Source organism: Rhipicephalus sanguineus, chromosome 6 (assembly GCF_013339695.2).
Source record: "Rhipicephalus sanguineus isolate Rsan-2018 chromosome 6, BIME_Rsan_1.4, whole genome shotgun sequence".
NCBI classification, from domain to species: Eukaryota; Metazoa; Arthropoda; class Arachnida; order Ixodida; family Ixodidae; genus Rhipicephalus; species Rhipicephalus sanguineus.
This window is the reverse complement of record NC_051181.1, coordinates 83980544-83999089: the sequence shown is the minus strand read 5'-3', so window position 1 is coordinate 83999089 and position 18546 is coordinate 83980544. Positions and strand designations below refer to the sequence as shown.

General features: G+C 45.0%; 1 protein-coding gene across 1 annotated transcript in view; it reads right to left on the bottom strand.

The window, feature by feature from the left end:
- The window catches only part of LOC125756237 (sodium/iodide cotransporter-like), a 41475-nt gene extending 23873 nt beyond the window's left edge, over nucleotides 1-17602 (bottom strand). Inside the window, exon 1 of the mRNA XM_049416547.1 lies at nucleotides 16933-17602. Within this exon, the coding sequence (XP_049272504.1) occupies nucleotides 16933-17265 (333 nt within the window). The 5' untranslated portion in view covers nucleotides 17266-17602. The remainder of the gene's footprint in view (nucleotides 1-16932) is intronic.
- Nucleotides 17603-18546: the final 944 nt, after the last annotated feature.

Genomic DNA, 18546 nt, shown 5'->3' with positions numbered 1-18546 from the left:
TTCATTTTTAGTGGAGCAGTGGTGAGAAGTGGGGCTTGCCCGATATCTGTGACACAGGCTCGTTCATACTAATGTTAGTTTTTTTGCGTACAGTGGACCGCCGGATTTTCCTATCACCTAGCCATACAAAGCTTCGGTTTAAGAGAACCTGTAACAAGGCCTTATACAGAAAAAGAAGAAGAAACGCTGGTATAAATGCACCGCATTGTGAGCTGTTTTTCTTTTTTTCTTTTAGCAAGACTTACTGCAAGACTGAAGAGAAGGCCGAAGTAAGTTCATTCATTCTTCCGTTTCTGTCCGAATAATCAGCGAAATGAATAATCAACCTATAACGTCACCACATCCGTCGGACTTTCCCACACCAACGCGGGGGATATGCTTCTGGGGCACTCCTGCATCTCAGCGCTGTGAATCGGGGCAATCGACGAGCTCTGGATCGCGTATAACATGCCGTCGACCGCTCGGTCAGCTGATCTTTCCTTGTCCGAAGAATACGGGACTCTACACGGAGACGCAGCACGCTATCTGTCCACGCGTAACAACGCAACCTCACAAGGGAACGCACCGACAAATGACAGAAGCGCATTACGTCTTACTTCAGCGAATATCGAGAAAAGCAAACTGGCTGTTCACTGAAAGCGAAATTTGGAAGCGCACAGAAATATGCACCCTAAATGTACTTGTACTAAGGCTCCAGCGATAGTTGAAAATTAATGGTAATTCTCTTCTTTCTTTATTCGAAGTAAGTAAAAATGTGTTCGCAAGCTCAAAAAGAAAAAAAGAAAAACATGCAGCTCTCCTTGATATAAATTTGAACCTATTACGCTCGAAATATTTTCACGCATTTGTGCCGAGAAAAGATGCTTAAAGCTTCAACGCGAGTAGTTACCAAATCACCCAGGTGTCGCTTCTCACAAGAGTTCAATTGTCTTAACACCTGGCTGCTTAGCCGACAATGGCCTTGGTGCATCAAAGAACTCCTTGCAGTAGCCTCTCGATATCTTATGTGAGAGCGTCTTTCACGAAAAATTTATTTTCGTTTGTTTTACAAATTGAAATGGCTTCTTTCCTAGCAGGAGCGCAGCCGGGCGGGAGGGGGGGGGGGATGGTCGAAACTGCCCCCCCTCCCCCAATTTTTTGATTTTGCATGTGCATTTATGCACGCACACATACAAACGCGCACGGACTTTAAAAACAAATGGTTGAAACCCTCCCCCCCCCCCAAAAAAAAAGTTCTTGCTACGCTTCTGTTTCTTCCCTTACAAAAATTTATTTAGCAAGTCTATAGGCTGTATAAACCTATTTTTAGACAGTCTATAGACTGTCTAAATCCATTTTTGTACGGGTTGGTGCAAGTAACAGTCCTAACAAATATGAAGGGGCGATAAAGAAACTTAACGATCAATTTCAAGCAGCAATCATAATAAAGGAAACGACATGGCCACTAGTTCTATTTATTTTCAATTTCGAATTAGCACTCATATGTGCCTGACTTTATTGTTGGCCCTTGATTTTAACGCTCTTACCGTTAGCAAATAACGAATCCCGAAAAAAAGCCTTCTTGACCATTGTTTGCTCGCGGTACTACTGCACAATTATTACGTTCAAGCTCGGCTTATTTTCTTCTATTATAGATGTACCAGTTAAGCATCAACGCGGCAAGATCATCGCAAAGGCATTCTACGATGAACACGTATGTTTATCCAAAGACGTGAACAACAGCGATATCGTCTGGCACTGTAACAGCGTAAAAAATAAACGCGAATTTTCTCGGCACCGAGTCGTGTATGCTACAAAGAAAAATATAGGAGTCATAAGGCCCTCAAGGTAGTTCGCAGTGTTCTGCACAAGTATAATAGTCAGAAAATTAATAAAGAAGCCACAACAACGCCTACAATCTGCGATATCAATGCAGGAACGTCAGGAATCTAAGCTTCGCTTCTTGCGTGTGCGACACAGTCAAATCTCCGCGTGGTAGGCATCCGTCATTGTCTGAGCTCGTGATTTTGAATCGTATTACACTCGGAGAGTTTACATCAAACAAGGGTGACGGAAACACACGCTGTTATCGGACACCGGCGCCGTCGACGCATGCGCAGTTGTTTTCGATATCCCTGTCACGAATGGCAAATAGTATCCACTTGCGCCGCCAGTAAGTCTATGTAGAGGTAGTTGCTGGGCAGAGCTGCCTTTCAGTCTGCAACTGCTGGTGTTCTACTTCTGCCAGAGCAAATTTTCGGTCGCATCTATCAAAGTTTGCCTCTCGTGTTTACGACAAAGTCACGTTGACGTATGCCATAACGCGCCTAGGCGGCGCGGTCTTTTTGTTACAGCGTCACTCAAATGAGATAAAGTATAGTTGCGAAATATGTGCCACAATTCGTCTCGCGTTGTCGCACATGCCTCAGCGTGGTAGTGAGTTCTGCGAATTGACGCGACGTTATGAACCATCTCCTCACTAATGCATGGAATCGTCCGTAGTAACATTACGCGCAACAAAATGTGACGAGGAAGACGATTATTTATTTATTTATTTATTTATTTATTTATTTATTTATTTATTTATTTATTTATTTATTATTTATTAGTGAAACCTACATCGCCCAAGTGGGCATTATTGTAGGGGGTTATTGTAGGGGGGCATTATTGTAGGAGGGTTACAGTTTTACAGTAAAAAAATGGCACACATTTGCACAGATATGCCTGCGTATTCACGAAAAGCACACATCTTGTAGTGATGAACAAAAAGCATCGGCTGGAAGATCAACAACACACGCATCCAACTTATTCCATTCACGAGTAGTGAAAGGAAAAAAAGAATTAGCGAAGACACTGGTACGACAGCTTATCTCGCGGATTTTTTTTGAATGATCATTTCTATGTGACACGTAGTATGGTCTCATCATGTATAAACTCTTGTTGATGCGAATTTCCTCACAAAAGATCGAATGGAAAAACTTTAATCGCAAGAATTTTCTGCGCTGCTCAAGAAGTTTCCATCCTAAGTTGCCTTTAATACAGGTAACGCTGGAGTCAAAGTTATAATTGTCGCTGACAAAGCGTGCAGCGCGGTTTTGTATGCGTTCATGTTTATAGATTAGAGTTTGACCATGAGGATCCCACACTGGACAGGCATATTCAAGGATAGGTCGGACATTTGTAACATACAAAGCTTCTTTCAGATTTTTTGGGGCAGACTTGAAATTGCGCTTAATAAAGTTTAACACACCGTTGGCTTTGCCGGTTACGTAACCTATATGCTTATTCCAAGATAAATCGGCAGAAAAGTATACACCAAGGTATTTAAAATGTTCAACATGGTCCAGTTGTGCTCCTGACAAGCTGTAGGATGAGTGAAAAGGTTTGCGTTTTCTGGTAAACCTAAGAAAACAACACTTTTTTACATTCAAACACATCTTCCATTTCTCACACCACCTCACCACAGTGTCAAGATCACGTTGTAAAGCACAAATATCGTCCATACTGTGTATTGATGTATAAATAACACAATAATCTGCATACAGCCTCACGTTCGATGTTAGCGTCTCTGATAAATCATTAATATAGACCAGAAAGAGCAAAGGACCCAACACCGAACCCTGTGGCACCCCGGAAGTTACGCTGACGTATGAAGAAGACGAACCATTTACTCGGACGGACTGTTTTCTAGAAGATAAATAATCCCTCAACCAACCAAGAACAGATGCAGGCAGACCTAAAAAAGATAATTTATGTAATAAAAGAGCATGTGGAACGGTGTCAAACGCTTTCTGAAAGTCTAGAAATACCGAATCGACTTGATGACCTTTATCATATGAACTGAAAACATCATGAGAAAATTCGCACAGTTGTGTAACACATGACAGACCAGACCTAAAACCATGCTGAACTGTACAGAAAAAATTATTCGTTTCCAAGTGCTTTATAATACCGCTATATATAACGTGTTCAAGAGTTTTACAGCATACGCTGGTCAATGAAATTGACCTGTAGTTGGCAACATTATTTTTGTTTCCAGACTTTGGTATCGGCACAACATTTACTAGCTTCCATTCAGATGGCACTTTCTGATCTTCAAGCGATTTTGAAAATAAGACAGCAGAATAGCACACACAGTGCTTGGGTCAACGCGATGTCCTAAATATATGGAATATTTTCCCAAATCAAGATGTGATCCAGATGTGTTGAACTTGTTAAGTGTGAATTCTTCAATAAAGATGTTTATGTTGCTCCATTAGTAATGTATTATTTAAAGGTGTTTCAATGGGTTCAAATTTTGTGCTCTGTGTATTTGGGACATGTCTTGCTTTAATAATAGGTATGACTTCCGCTGTCTCTGCTCCCCCAGTAAGGAATAGGCCTAGTCAGGAGGTTTGAGCCATCCTTTTGCCTTAACTCGCGGGCAAACCATGTGCCCGCTTTGCCCCAACTAAAATAGCAGCACAAACAACAGCAACAAAAATAACCTGCCTGCCTTGCGTAAACACAGTCATGTTAGCGCTGCAGGCACTGAATGTTGTGCTTTAATAGTGCAGATTTGTTTTACTTGTAGCGTCGCCATTGATGCGTATAAAAAAATTTACTCTGCACAGCAACAAGAAAGTTATAGGAGGACAGTTGTGGTTAAGACGTTTGCGGGTAAAACGTGGCCGTGGCAAGCATAGGACCGCGTTCATTGGAGGAACATGGAGGAGGCCCTTGCCCTGCAGTGGGCGTAGTCAGGCTGGTGACGATGATGACGACGCACACAACTACTGAATTTACACGCACATATCGGTACGCCTCGTAACGCTTGGCTCAAGGCGAAACCACGCGGCAATGACAGCTTCGCGCTGACTTGGGAATCGCATGACGTCGATTCCCACAACGCGTGGGATCTGCTGGAATTTTCCCAACCGGCGTTTATTATAATATTATTGGAGTGTACGCGGGTAAAAAAAATCTAACGAAGATACAGAAGGTGGCCGTTCAAGGTTCTATAGCTGTTCGAGGTCGAAGGATAAAGGCATCACGAGTTATTTCCCGTACGGAAGTAATTTCAGCTGTTTTTCCGCTGCACTTGTCCTAATTGCGGGAATACAGAACGTACGCCTAATAAAATCTCATTAATAGGGAAGAGGTGCCTGTGCAAGGCCCTATAGCTGTATATTTTTGACAGAATATGGCGCGCGCGCACACACACGTGCACCTAGAAGACGTAAACAGCTACAGGTGTTTGTTGTATAAGGACGAGGACAGAGAGATCACGTGGTCATGTCCTTCATAATTTCGGCTGCTTTTATTCAGCACTTGTCCCACTTAGGGGGATACAGAATGTACGCCCCAAAAAATCTAAATAATATACAAAAGTGCATGTGGAAGTTACTATAGTTGTTCGCTGTCAAAGGACAAGGACAGGGTGACCAGGTGGTGTTGTCCTTCAGAATTATTTTCGGCTGCCTTTCTGCCGCACTTGTACCAATTACGGCGAGTAATGGCATAATTGTAATCAAAAAGCGGCCCAAGCCCGTGCACATTTAACAGTGCTGCCGTGACAACGTTGCCATCGGCTAATTTACGGACTAAATTGCCGTGCACGGTCGCTTACGCATCTTTTCGTTTGACCTAAGCGCTGCCTACTAATCGTCCGCGATAACGCGATCCCGTAAGCCCCGCTGCGTGAATGCTGAACGTGCACCGTATTGCAGGTGATTAGTCATGCGAGCTGTAACGGGTATGCGGTGAAAGAATACGCAGCGTGGTATATGGCAGGTTGCGCTTTTGATGCGGCATAAATTACGTAGGTCGAAACGTGGCAGATGCCTAAACGACCACGCAACGTAATTTAGTCCTCGGATGAGCTGATGGAAACCTGCCTCTGTGTTGTGGATCGTGTGGGTGCTCGGGAGGCTACTTTTCGACGATAATTGCGCCGTTATTTGCCCGTAATGGGGACAAGTGCACGCGGGAAGACGGTCGAAGCAGCAGAAGTGAATTCTGAAGGACAAGACCACGTCACCGCTCCGTCCTTGTCCTTCTCAAACAAACAAACAACAAACAAGAAAGCGAGCAAGTAATGCAAACAAACAAACGGAAAGTTTTGTAGGCGAATTCACGAAACGCTTCGTTCTTAAGTGCCCTCGATAAGTGGCCAGTGGCCATCCCTAATTATATGTTCAACATTGTCATTCGCTGGCATAGGTTCTTACGAACAGCTTTAGCGTAAGAACGTACGTTTTTCTTGAATAAACACCTCTCATAATATATAATTCAAGAGGTGCGTGAATAAGCACCCTCTTGATTACTTGATAAGCACCTCTCATACCTTCTACATCGTTTTCTGTACGTGATCTGAGCACCTGGGGGGGGGGGGGGGGGGTGGGGGGGAGGGGTGACGCTGATTCTACAGCGAATCTGTATGCGACTAAGCGGGATTGGTTGTCCTCAGTGGTCCTTGAGTGCGCAGAAACTATGATGAAGCAGCAACGCTAGCATACTTCAGAGGGTCGCCGCGCTTGTACTACTTTGTCAGCAGCTTCTGTCAGCATATATTAGCTAGGGATGGTACCCGCCGCAGCATGGATCGCTACCCATAAATTCCTTTAGGTGAACTTATTATACCTTAAGCTAACGTCACCACACGCAAAGTTTGAAGTATGCATGTCTCAAATGGGGTGATAAAGAAATGGGGTGACAGATGATACTTCGCGAGCTCGTGATAAACACCGGGGCAGCACCTTTCAGCTTCGCTGGATGGAGTGCTTTGGCGGTAATTTTTAAAGACGATAGTCTTTCTTGGGATACTTAATCGGAGAAGTTTTGGTCTGTCTGTCTTTCTGTTTGTTGGCACGTCACTCGATTCAGCCACTCGGCCAAAGTTGAACCACTTGCCCAAGGGCCAGCCATCTTGAACGGCTGACTAGGTTCATACTTGTGTACATTGTCGATAAAAAAGCAAACATTACGCATATCTGAGGCGCAACATCACTGGGTAAGTATTAAGTGGTGTGTTCCTTTAATAGAAAATGCATACATACGTAATTCTAAAGACCCTAGTTTCTTAAGCTGCGCCGAAACTTGCCTTCCTCCGTGCCCTTTGCACGAGATCATTGTTGCGTTTCGGTTTCGCTTCTGTATTGCACTGTACGAATGCCATGGGGCGATGCTCTGGCATTCCTGTTTTACCCAGGCGACGTGTAAATAAAAGAGAGTGTGGAGAGTACTCGTTGAGTGCGGACGTTTCTTCTGCTTCAGCGCATCGCGCCAAACCGCGTGTTCGGGCTGGCCGGCGTCCCCGCCGGTCGCGTTGGTCACCGCCGGTCTTCACATGCCGCTGCGCCGGGACTACCATCCCGAACACGCGGCCAGCCAGCCCAACACAGCACTCATGTTTCCCGACGTATTGCCAGATGGCGTCCATATCTCACGCAGCGCCTCTTCTATCGTCTTTAGACGACATTTGCAGCCAAGCAAGCAGATACGCGGCCAATTGTGTACCTGTTTCAATGCATATATGTCCCGTTTGTAACGAGCGCGCTTTTGCTTCCTGTGAATGGCCGACTCACTCACACTATCCTTCCTCTCTCGTTGGTTTATTGCCCGCATCATGCACTCATTATGCTTACATGCTTCCCTGCGCGAACTTAAAGTAGAGAATATAAGTTACATATGCGCGTTCATTATGACCACCTGGCGTTTTCTAACGTTCACCTAAACGTAAGTACACGGACGCTTTTTTGCAGGTCGCTCCATTGAAATGCTGCCGATGTTGCTGGGAATCGAAGCCTATCCCCTTGTGATTAGCTGCGCGATGCCAGCCAATTTGCTACTACGGTGCACGGCGGGTAAGAAAAGTTGCAAATCTTCGTTTACAAAGCGCACTCAGCACGAGTTCATGCTCGTGTTTTCTGTTCTTCCCCAATGGCTCACACCCAGTGCAAAGGACCGGCCAAGAAGGAGGCAGTTTTAGAACTGATTTTTAAGAGGTTAGCAATCAGCGGTGCTATCCTGGACGCTGTCAAATTCCGCCATCTTGTCAAATTTCATAATGGTTGCAATTTAAGCCAATCGCAGAGGCTGTAGCAGCCCTCCGGGCCAATCAGACTTAGCCAATGGCGGAATTCGCCAGCATGATGGAATTCGACAATGTTCAGAATAGTAGGCCAGGATTTGTTTGTTAATGCTATGCATCTGCAGCGTGGTTGTGAGCAAGATAAAATAAAATGTGGAAACGAAAAGAAAAATGTCAATAATGTCGGATGCATACTGATAGCAATATTTAATAAAATTACTTCTGTTTATTGAAATCACCTTGCTTCTCGAAAACAGTATGTTCTTCTTAACGAACGCTCCTCAGAAAAGCTGCCTGTTTCTTCGGTTGTCCCCCAGGGATCACTTCTGGAGCGTTTATCGTTCGTAATTTTTATAACCTTAATGAAAACCAGAAGAAAATGAAGCCAATGAATATTTCATTATCTGTTCGTCTTCATTAAGGTTGTGTCAAAAAAGAAAGAAACGAACCCTGAAAACTCCATTCTCTAATTTTTTTAAAGTGATATTGTGGATGACTGTGGTTAAAATAAGACTATATGCCGACGACTGTGTTGCGTATGCTGCGATAAATTCAACTTCTGATCACAATTAATTAAACTGTGGAATATATAAAGTGGTGGATTGGTTCAAGACCTGACTAGTTGACTATGAATTACGACAAATTCGCTGTAATGAATAATAAATGAATAACTAATGACCACAAGAAGAAAAAGAAATCTACTTTTTTACATACCTACACAGTCGATCGCAAATCATTAAATCATGTCAGTGGGTTCAGCTACTTAGGCATTACTACAACTAATGATATTGATTATCATAATCATATCACTGCTATTTCTTATAAGCCTACGTTTAAGCTTCATTACTGAAGGAGGTCTCTCAAAAGTCAATCTAGCATTTCTAAACTTTTTAAGCTCTCGTACTACAAGTTATATAATACGTAAATGTTATTTGGGGCCCGTTTACAGAGATTAACCTACATAGGCTGGAACGAGTTCGAAGTAAGGCTTTTCTATTTATTTCCAATAGTTACGTCGGTTACTTAGGCGAGCAAACTTGAAGCATATAGCAGTAAGAAATGAAATCTCTCACCTTAAGTGTTTGCTTAAAATCGTTAAAAGCAGGTAGCCTAACATGCGACTAAATATCGTTTTGCTCAGCATATTCCACGAGACAATGCCGTCTTTTTTCACTTGTTACATTTCAGTGCAGAAATACCGCTTCTAGATATATTTTTTTTTCTTTTCCGAATTGTTAGAGAGTAGAATGACCTCAATGTACACGCAGTCACGTAAGTTGGCATTGACCGATTTCAGGCTCTTCTCGAAGCGTACATCCGTTTTTATTTGTTGGTTTACAATGCGAAATATTGACATCTCACGTTGGTACTGACTGGTGTATTGAGGGTTGTATTGATCGGTATTGGTGGTGGACTGGTTGCTTTGTATTGCCTGATTCTATAATCTGTGCTAAAAGATCTTGTTGTATGCTCTGTACCACACTGAAAGAACACCTTCCAGTGGGGTTAGCGACAGTGTAAATTAAAAGAAAAAGGGGCACCAGTATGTATTTCTTTTAATATTTACAGTAATAGAGTTGCAATACGGTGCGGAATCGGTCCTCAAGTGAGAGAAACGTTGGTGAAGTGAGTGTTACCGTAAGCTGTCGAAATTAATTCCTAGGCCGCGGCGACCGCATTTCGATGAGGCGGAATGCTGGAGGACCGCTTACTTACATTTAGGCGCACGTGAAAGAGCCCGAGGTGGTCGAAATTTCCGGAGACCTCCACTACGGTGTCCCTCATAATCATATCGTGGTTTTGGGACGTAAAACCACAACAGTTATTAAGAAATGAATACTCTTAAAAGTGCTCGTAAAAAACTCTTTGCCACTTTAGACCCTACACCCACTCCATTTTTTTTTTCGCGTATAAATGTTTAAACGTTTAGTTGCTAGGTGGAGCTAGTGCTGCGCACGTGAGCTCTGTCTCCTTCTTGTCTACATTACGAGCTGTGATATTAACTTTCATTTTCGTACAAACTCGCGTACTTTGCCATTCTTCTCACGTCGGTCACGTTCTCTTATTATTCTTTCATTTTTTTCGAACAGAACTCAAGTGGGTCAAAAGTTGCACGTAGACTTTCCGTTAAGGGCGCTTCTCTCAGCTCACGTGTAGACCCCTAGTAAATTATACAAATGAGGAAGCAGAGAAAACGTGAGTATAAAATCCTGCCGATGCAAAAGATAGGCAAAATATCTTGTACGTTGCATTGTGCCAGAAACGCACGCTCTCAACGTTGGCACCCAGCCCTCTCGGAAATGAAATTTCGCCACGTACAGGAGATTTCGACAAGGTGCGTTACGTAATCATTTTAGCGATTCACACTGACGCAGATTCCTGATGACGCAGAGAAGCCACAGATGCAGCAGCGCTGATAAAATGCATATGTGAATAAATAAACATGGGCCTAGCTCTCCCGAATTTATATTTCTACACATATGAAAATTGCGTGCGATTCATAGTTGATTTTGCAGCGTTTCTTTGATCATATCTCAAGGTTTGTGGCTACGTGTGTTGGAGCGCTAAGCAGTTTTTTTTTTTCCTGGAAAAAGCTGAAATGAAGCGCGGTATTAGCAAGCTGTAGTCACGACAGCATTTCGTTCGAGTCGCGCGGCAAAAAAGAATAGCGATGCTCAATTGGGGCCAGCGGCTGTTCAGTGTCGCTTTCACGCACGTGCACGTAGTGCTGACGTCACGAATATCGCGACGAGCACCGCATTCCTATTGCCTACACGTGGGTTGGCTCCGCCGCTTCATGACTGATATAGGCGATCCACTGACCAATCTCACCTAAGTTTCGGTGTTAATAACGCTATCACGTATTTATGAAGCTAATGTGTGACGGAAAGTTTTCAGCATGTTAGCCAGTGGCCTCAATCCAGCTCCGATCGCTGCGATTTAAGTTTTCACAACATACCGTGTCACAAATAAAGTGCACACTTCCTAGCGTGTTTCCCAGTGTGCTCTAACTGACCAATTGACCTCCCAGTATATAGAGCGAAATGGTCCTGAAAGAACTGAATACTGTGACAATGATGCTCAAATTTGTTCATATTTGCATACTTCTTTGCCAGCATACCGGAGCATAAGACGCAGAGGAGCAGTTTTCATGTAGTGTGCCGTGATATAAGCTGAACATGATTATTATTATTATTATTATTATTATTATTATTATTATTATTATTATTATTATTATTATTATTATTATTATTTGGTTTGAATACATAGAACACACGAAGACACAGAGGAAATAGGGAGGAAACAGGCTGACAACTGCCGCCTAAAAGGGCACAACGCCTGCCTGCTCTCTTGGGAAAGGGGGAAATGAAGATAGGGGAGAAGGAAAGAGGAAAAAAAATAACACAGACGCAAACACAAATAAGTAGTACCCATCACGGTGTTCTAATGGTTATGGTGCGCGATTGCTGACACGCAGGCCGCGGGATCGAATCCCGGCCATGGCGGTCGCATTTTCGATGGAGGGGGAATGCTTGTGTCCCGCGTACTTAGATTTAGGTGCACGTTAAAGAACTCCAGGTGGGCAAAATTTCCGGAGCCCTCTACTACGGCGTCCCTACAGCGACCCCAATAATTATTACACAAATAGGTAGTCACATGGAAAAATGTCTATAAACGCAAGGTCAAATCGGTATTGTTTAGGAAAGTTAGTGGGGCTCGATGGGCCTCGTCACGCCGAGCAGCACATCCTCCCGGGAACAGGCGATCATCAAGGTTCAGTACACTTAAGTCCAGTAAGTCCTTATTCCTTGATGAGCAGTGCTCGCGTTATAATGAATGTGGGACACTAAAAAAATTTGTAATCTAGTGCCTCACAGGAGCCACACGACGTACATGACGGACTGTCCGCACGTACTTGACGAAAAAATCAAGAAAGGAAAACTACTGATTCCTGTATACACTGAATGGCTGCAGGCTAACTATTTCGTGAGGTAATAGTTGTCGAGAGCTGTTAACGTCAAGAAAAAAAAATAGAAAAGAAGCATGCTACCCGGTGATTTCCTATTGTTATCACAGTTTCATCACATCCTTTTTCCAGCATGCCGCTGCCATAGCCGGCGTTGTTAAGTTACCTTAAACGCCTGCACCGCTTGGCAGGACGCCGCATACACCCTATGCGCCTCCTTTTACGGAGACGGCCGTGACCGGCGCCTTTGGCATGCGAGCCGAAGCCATGCTCAACGACCTTAGTTTATCATGCACTCTGCGGAATATATAAGTGACACGCCCAGCTGCAGCAACGTTGAATGATAAGTTGCACTGATTTCCCAGAGTCATCGGTTATACACGTGTGCGAATGCATGATTTGCACTCAGTACACCAACAAAGAACTTTGATCCATCGTTGAGCCTTTCAACTCGCATCAAAACTTCGCCAAAGGGACGCTACGCTTTTGTGTAGATTATGCTTGGGCGTCGCAGCCACCAATGCGTATGCGTTCCGCATATGAATTGCCGACACCGCAGCCTGTGAACACTACGGTGATGAAGAAACCATTCGAAATATTCTGTGCGACGGCCCGCAGTACAGTGAAAAGAAGCAATGGCTTTGCAATGCGCTCAGCATGGTAAAAATGAGAGGATGCCTATAAATGAATGAAAACAGGGAATTTTTCGGGCTCGTTTCTGTTGACTAAGATTAAGGTTGCGTCAAACAAAGGATGCCTATAGGTATAATGCCATTTGAGATGATATCTAGTGAAGCTGTCGAGGCTATGTGCGAATGTGTGAGGGTGTGAGGGTGTGTGCGAGTGTGTTCATGTGCGCATGACAAGCATGTGATTATAAGTTTCATGGCAAGACGTAATGCGACATAACAAATACGTTCTATGACATGGGCCGTATTCCCGCGTATAAAACGAACAGCGGTTACCTAACATTTGGCTACTGTTGTGTAATAGTCCTTAGTGCATGTGACATGACGTGAGGAACGTGTGCCACGGCGTGTGCATGTTTCCCAATTTTTCGCTACTGTTGTGTAATGGTGTTCAGAGCGCGAGTGCCGACATTGCGTGGACAGTGATCTTCCCTTTATAGGCGCCAAGGTGCGGTCGACGTGCCTGTTAGCGCACACAACTGCTGAATTCGCACGAAGGCGTGCAGCGCAGCGAGACCGGGGTCACCCGATGCGCCCCTGGAATGCGATGCACATACATAGAGCGGCTGGGAGGACAACGAGCTAGGAAAATATGTATCGAGTCACCGACGCAGTCGATGCCGCGGCATTCTCTGTCGCAGAGCGGCAAGCAAAGTCGGCTGAAACGACGAAGCATGCGTGGTGGTGGTCCAGGTCCCACTGTGGTCCCGCCGTTCGCCACTATTGCCTTTTGCGATTTCGCACTTTATTTTGTGCAAGAAATATCCTATAGCGTAATAGCGCGGAAATAAAACACAGGACAAGAAAGGACACGGACAAGCGCCTTGTCCCGTGCCCCTTCCTGTCCTTCCACCCTATTATGCTATAGTTCATGCAGTGCCAGCTAGCCCGAAAAGTCACCCTTCCATGGTTAAAAACAGCGCGAAGAAGACGCGGACATTTTTTCTGTATCTGTGTATATTTTGCGCGTTTGAACAATAAACCATCAGTTGGCAATCAGCGCTAGTCCTGTGTTCTTTCTTGTCCGCGTCTTCTTCGCGCTGTTTTTAACCATGGATTCTTACCAACTGGCTCGCATTCACTCGCTTTTAAGTTACAAAACACCACCCTTTCAAGCTATCTTCGCCGCACTGAGTAGCCAAAGACGAAAAATGGTGCTATCAGTCATGGTGAATTAAGGAATTCTATTGTCCAGATATACGCTCTGCGAATAAGAAGAAAGGATAATGACATTGTTGTTGCACATCATATTTATTTGACATTTAGTTCGCTGGCCCAGTCTTTGTCAAAGTAACAAGCAAAAACCAATGTCTTCTGGTTATCTTTAAAAATGATGGTCTACCAGCCAAAACGTCAGGAATGTATACTGTCGAACGACCTGCGGCATTGCCTTTCTTTTTTTTTTTTGATCATAACACGGTGGCGCGATATAGGACAGGCTACCACACTGCTAACACGTCGTTTCCAAATGTCTTCGCAATTCGGTGCTGATATATACCCGCGCTACTTTCATCGTTCCAGTTTTTACCTTCAAGTATGAACCAACTCGCCCAGTTACAAGTTTTATATACCCGCGCTTTCTGCAAAGATATTGCGGAGTTGAATTTCACTTGGGTAGGATGCAAACCGGTGCCTCTCTTGTGTAAATCCTGGCGTTCTATTCATTTGTCGGCCTCTTCTTTACCATCTCATAGGTGTTCACATTCAGAATATAAAGTGTTCAATTCCTGCGGTATAAATAACAAGGGTTCTGTGCTTATTGAGGCACTCAATGTGCAATTGAGTATGCGTGTAACAATTATTGTTGGGGTTCACCGTCCCAAAGGTTCTTTAACGTGCACCTAAATGTAAGTACACGGGCATCTAGCATTTTCGCCTCCATCAAATAAAATGCGGCCGCCGTGGCCGGTATTCGATCCCGCGACCTTCGGGTGAGCAGTCGGGCACCATAACCACTAGACCACCATGACGGGTGTGTGTGTGTGTGTGTGTGTGTGTGTGTGTGTGTGTGTGTGTGTGTGTGTGTGTTTGTGTGTGTGCGCACACGGCGTGTGCGAGCTGGGAAGGCGTGCGTGCGCGCACAAATGGTTGGCTTCACCGGTCGTTCTTGATTAAGATGTTCTAATATCAATGGGATGCTTGAAAGAATGGGATAAGCGAAAATATTGCATCGCGAAGAAATATATATAACATGCACGTAAATGTATGTACACCAGCCTCTAACATATCGCATCCTTCGAAATGCGGCCGCCGCGGCCAGGATTCGATCCCGCGACCATTTAGCCTTATTGTAGCGCTGTAAAAATCACTTCCGCAATGGCATCGCATAGTAGAATCTGCGAGACAGTAATTATTTAGTTCTATCTTTTTCTCTTTTTTTCTAAAAACAGCCGGCGAGAAAAAAAAAAACGCGGGGACGCTTTTTCTTGTCAGTGCCAGCTGTTGACTGTCGGTATACTAAATGAGAAACTAAGAGAGGGAGAGAATTTATTTGAAGGCAGAAATATAGGCCAGTCAGCCACCTTACTAAGCTACGATTATATATTTCTTTTCGTTGTGTGTAATTCGCTGCGCACGCTCTTTTTTTGCCAATTTAACGTACAACCACCCCGGCAGGCAGCTGTTTCATTTCCTGTAGCAGTTAGCGCGTCACGGATTAATGTCGCTGACGAAAAAACAAACACGCGGTAATTTTGTCTTTAGTTGTTATTAAAGAAACTCTGTAGTCGATCAAAGGACGTACAAGCGCGTTTACTGAAGGCTGCCCACGTGACACGACTGTGAGCCAATAATGTGGAACAGTACTGTTGCTATTATATAAATAAGATTTGATTTCACAGGCGAGAAAACACGGAAATAAAGTATCCGAAAGCGGGCAAGCCGGCAGATATACTCCAGACAGCAACGCGTTGAAGTGGCATGCATACAAGCGCTGCAGTTTTCAAGTCACTGTCAGATGGTGAGTGCATGGGCTCTCTTTCGAGGTGATCGCAAGTTGACCAAACTGCCCAGTGAAACGAAGCCCTGCCTGTTTCCCTAGCTTCAATCAAATTGCTCATTGACTGAAATTTCGATACGACCCGATCGTCTGTTCAGCCGCGCTTATCCATTCCCTGGCTTGTGGCGAGAAATCCATTCATTCGATTTCGCTCGATATGTATAATCACGACCGACTCCAAACGCGCAGTTCATTCTTAGAAAAATAAGAGAAAAACTGAATTTTCTCTTAAATCCGACGGTGAAAATCAAGATTTACGAGGTTACAGAAGATTTGCGCATCCACCTCTGGGCCACAGTCCTCAACTTCAAGTTACGTTTATGGCAGTACGAAGCAAAATTTATGGCTGTATGTGCAGTTCTCACGGATTGAAACAGGACAATTTAGGGCTAAGTAACGCACATATTCGTCTCCACCGCCTTCAGTTCGGGTCATATCGACGAATTTTCGACTCGAACGCGTAGATCAGAGCCAACGTTATCTTTAGAGACCAAGTTCGTAGCGACATGGCGCGGTTATCTCGAGCAATTGCGAATACCATTCTTTGTATACTAACAAATTCGATGTCTCGTTTGAATCCGTGAGTACTGTACACCGATATGCGATGTGCTTGCGGGAGCAAATTGTCGCTACATAACCAATGTCTCACGAAAGAACGTCAAAAGCTTTCTGATAGATCAAAACTATAATTCGCTGTGTTAGCTTAGCGCCAAAGGTGTCGCAATGATAAGCTAGAGAATGCGCGAAATGCAAGAGAAAAAAAAACAACAGCCTTGTATTAAAATTTTTAGGCGAACCTTAACGAAAACCAGGTGGTCGAAGCCTTTCATTACGGCGCGCCTCATTATCACATCAAGGGTTTTGGCCGGTCCAACCTCAAAACTTCTGTCAAAGCTACAGCAAACAGGTAAACGACGGCAATTATTCGTAATAACAATAGCTGTTGGGGTTTTACGTCCCGAAAGTACGATATGATTATGAAAGATGCCGTAGTGGAGGGCTCTGGAAATTTCGACCACCTGGAGCTCTTCAACGTGTTCCTAAATCTAAGCCCACGGGCCTCTAGCATTCAGCCTCCATCGAAATGCGGCCGCCGCGACCGGGATTCGATCCCGCGACCTTCGGGTCAGCAGTCAAGCGCCATAACTATAAGACCACCGCGGCGGGCAGGTCAACGAGCGCGCGAGGTGGCCAAGAGATGAAAATAAATCTACACCACGCAACTTACCTCAAACACGGACGTGATGCGCAAGGCGTAGAAGACCGGAAGGAACAAACACGCCACCAGCGGTGCCACCGCTATCGTGTTCAGGCCGTTCCAGATCAGGTGGAATCCGTACGCGTAGAAGTGTCCCGTGAAGCCGACGAGTCCCGTGGACGAGATGAGGCTGGCCACGACCGACGCTGCGAGCGGGAACGAGCGCAGCGCCCGGCTGCCCAGAAACACTTCGGCCGTGGTGTCCGCTGACCGGGCCTTACGCCGTAACGAGAAGTAGAGTCCGAGTCCGAAATTCAGCGCCATAAGAGCACCGAACACGGCGTACTCGGCCGCTGGCGCCATGACCGTTGACTAGTCCCGCCTGGTCGTTCCGAAACCCCCGAAGAGAACCGTGCAGCGCGCACTCTCCAGACCCAAGAGGACAGAACTACGGCCTCGATAAGAGGGCTTCCGCCGAGCTGGACTCGCGCAAGATCTCCGAGTTCCCAAGTGCCTACTCCAAGTCTCGGTAATCCTTTGGACGAGGAAACATCTCCGCTCGATTCGCCAGAAGAACGGTACAGCAGGCAGCGCTGTCCGGCCGCCGTCCAAGACTGCGCTATGTCGTTGAGAAGTGAAACGCTTTCTGCCGCGAGTTTAGCAGTCGCTTTTCTTTTTAGAGCTCGCCGGTCTGTTCAACTCGACTGGCTGCTTGTGCGCCACGATCCGAGATACGGACCTTTACTAGTCTTTCCAACGCTTGCGAAAGGAGATCGGCCAAAAGGTGGCCGGGGAAAGAGTGCGTAAGCGTGTGCGGGTGAGGGGAGATTGCAATGGGGGGGGGGGGGGGCATTACCGGTCACCTGACTGCTGTCATAATCGGCTTAAAGGACTCCTCCTCTTTAATTGCGGTCTACGGTTGTGAGAGTCTGGCGGTGAGAGACTCCTTCATGCGGCTTTTTTTTTCTCCTTTCTCCTGTGCCGTATGCCAATTATATATGCGCGCGCACGTTCACCGCGCGTCGAAACGATGCGCGTTTCTGAGGAAATTGCGCAAGAAAAAAAAACAGGAAAGAAAAAAAAGTAAGCGATGCACAGCTGGTTCGAGTAATCGAGAGCGGAGTTTAGAACGGGAAAGGAGGAAACTAGAAATAAATATCGAGAAAGTAAAAAGAAAGAAGGGAAAACAGAAAGTCGCATCTGTCCGAGTATCGCGTAGCAGGAAAGCTATGGACTGACACATTTCTGGGGGAACATATGTTCGTTTGCCAAGTTCTGACGCTCCTCTCCCCCTTCAAATGCAGCCTCATTGGGTGAACGTCTCGTCTGGCCGCCGCTTCGTGGTGAACGTACGCTTATAGGTGAAAAAAATACAGCGTCTACAAATAGAATTATTAATAAACTTTTCTAAAACGCTTTTGGAATCACTTTCTGGAGTTTTAGCAGTCCTCGTTGTCAGTTGTCTCTCTTCTAATGCAGAGTATAACAAGGAGATTAAACAGAGAATAATGTTCATTTTCCATCACACACTGATGTGATAAGGTGGTATAAATGCTGCTTTTCTGACATAGAAGGTACCGTGACAGTGTCCCATAGATACCTCAATAAAAAAAACGCCAGTTGTAGCAATTGTAATCTACATCG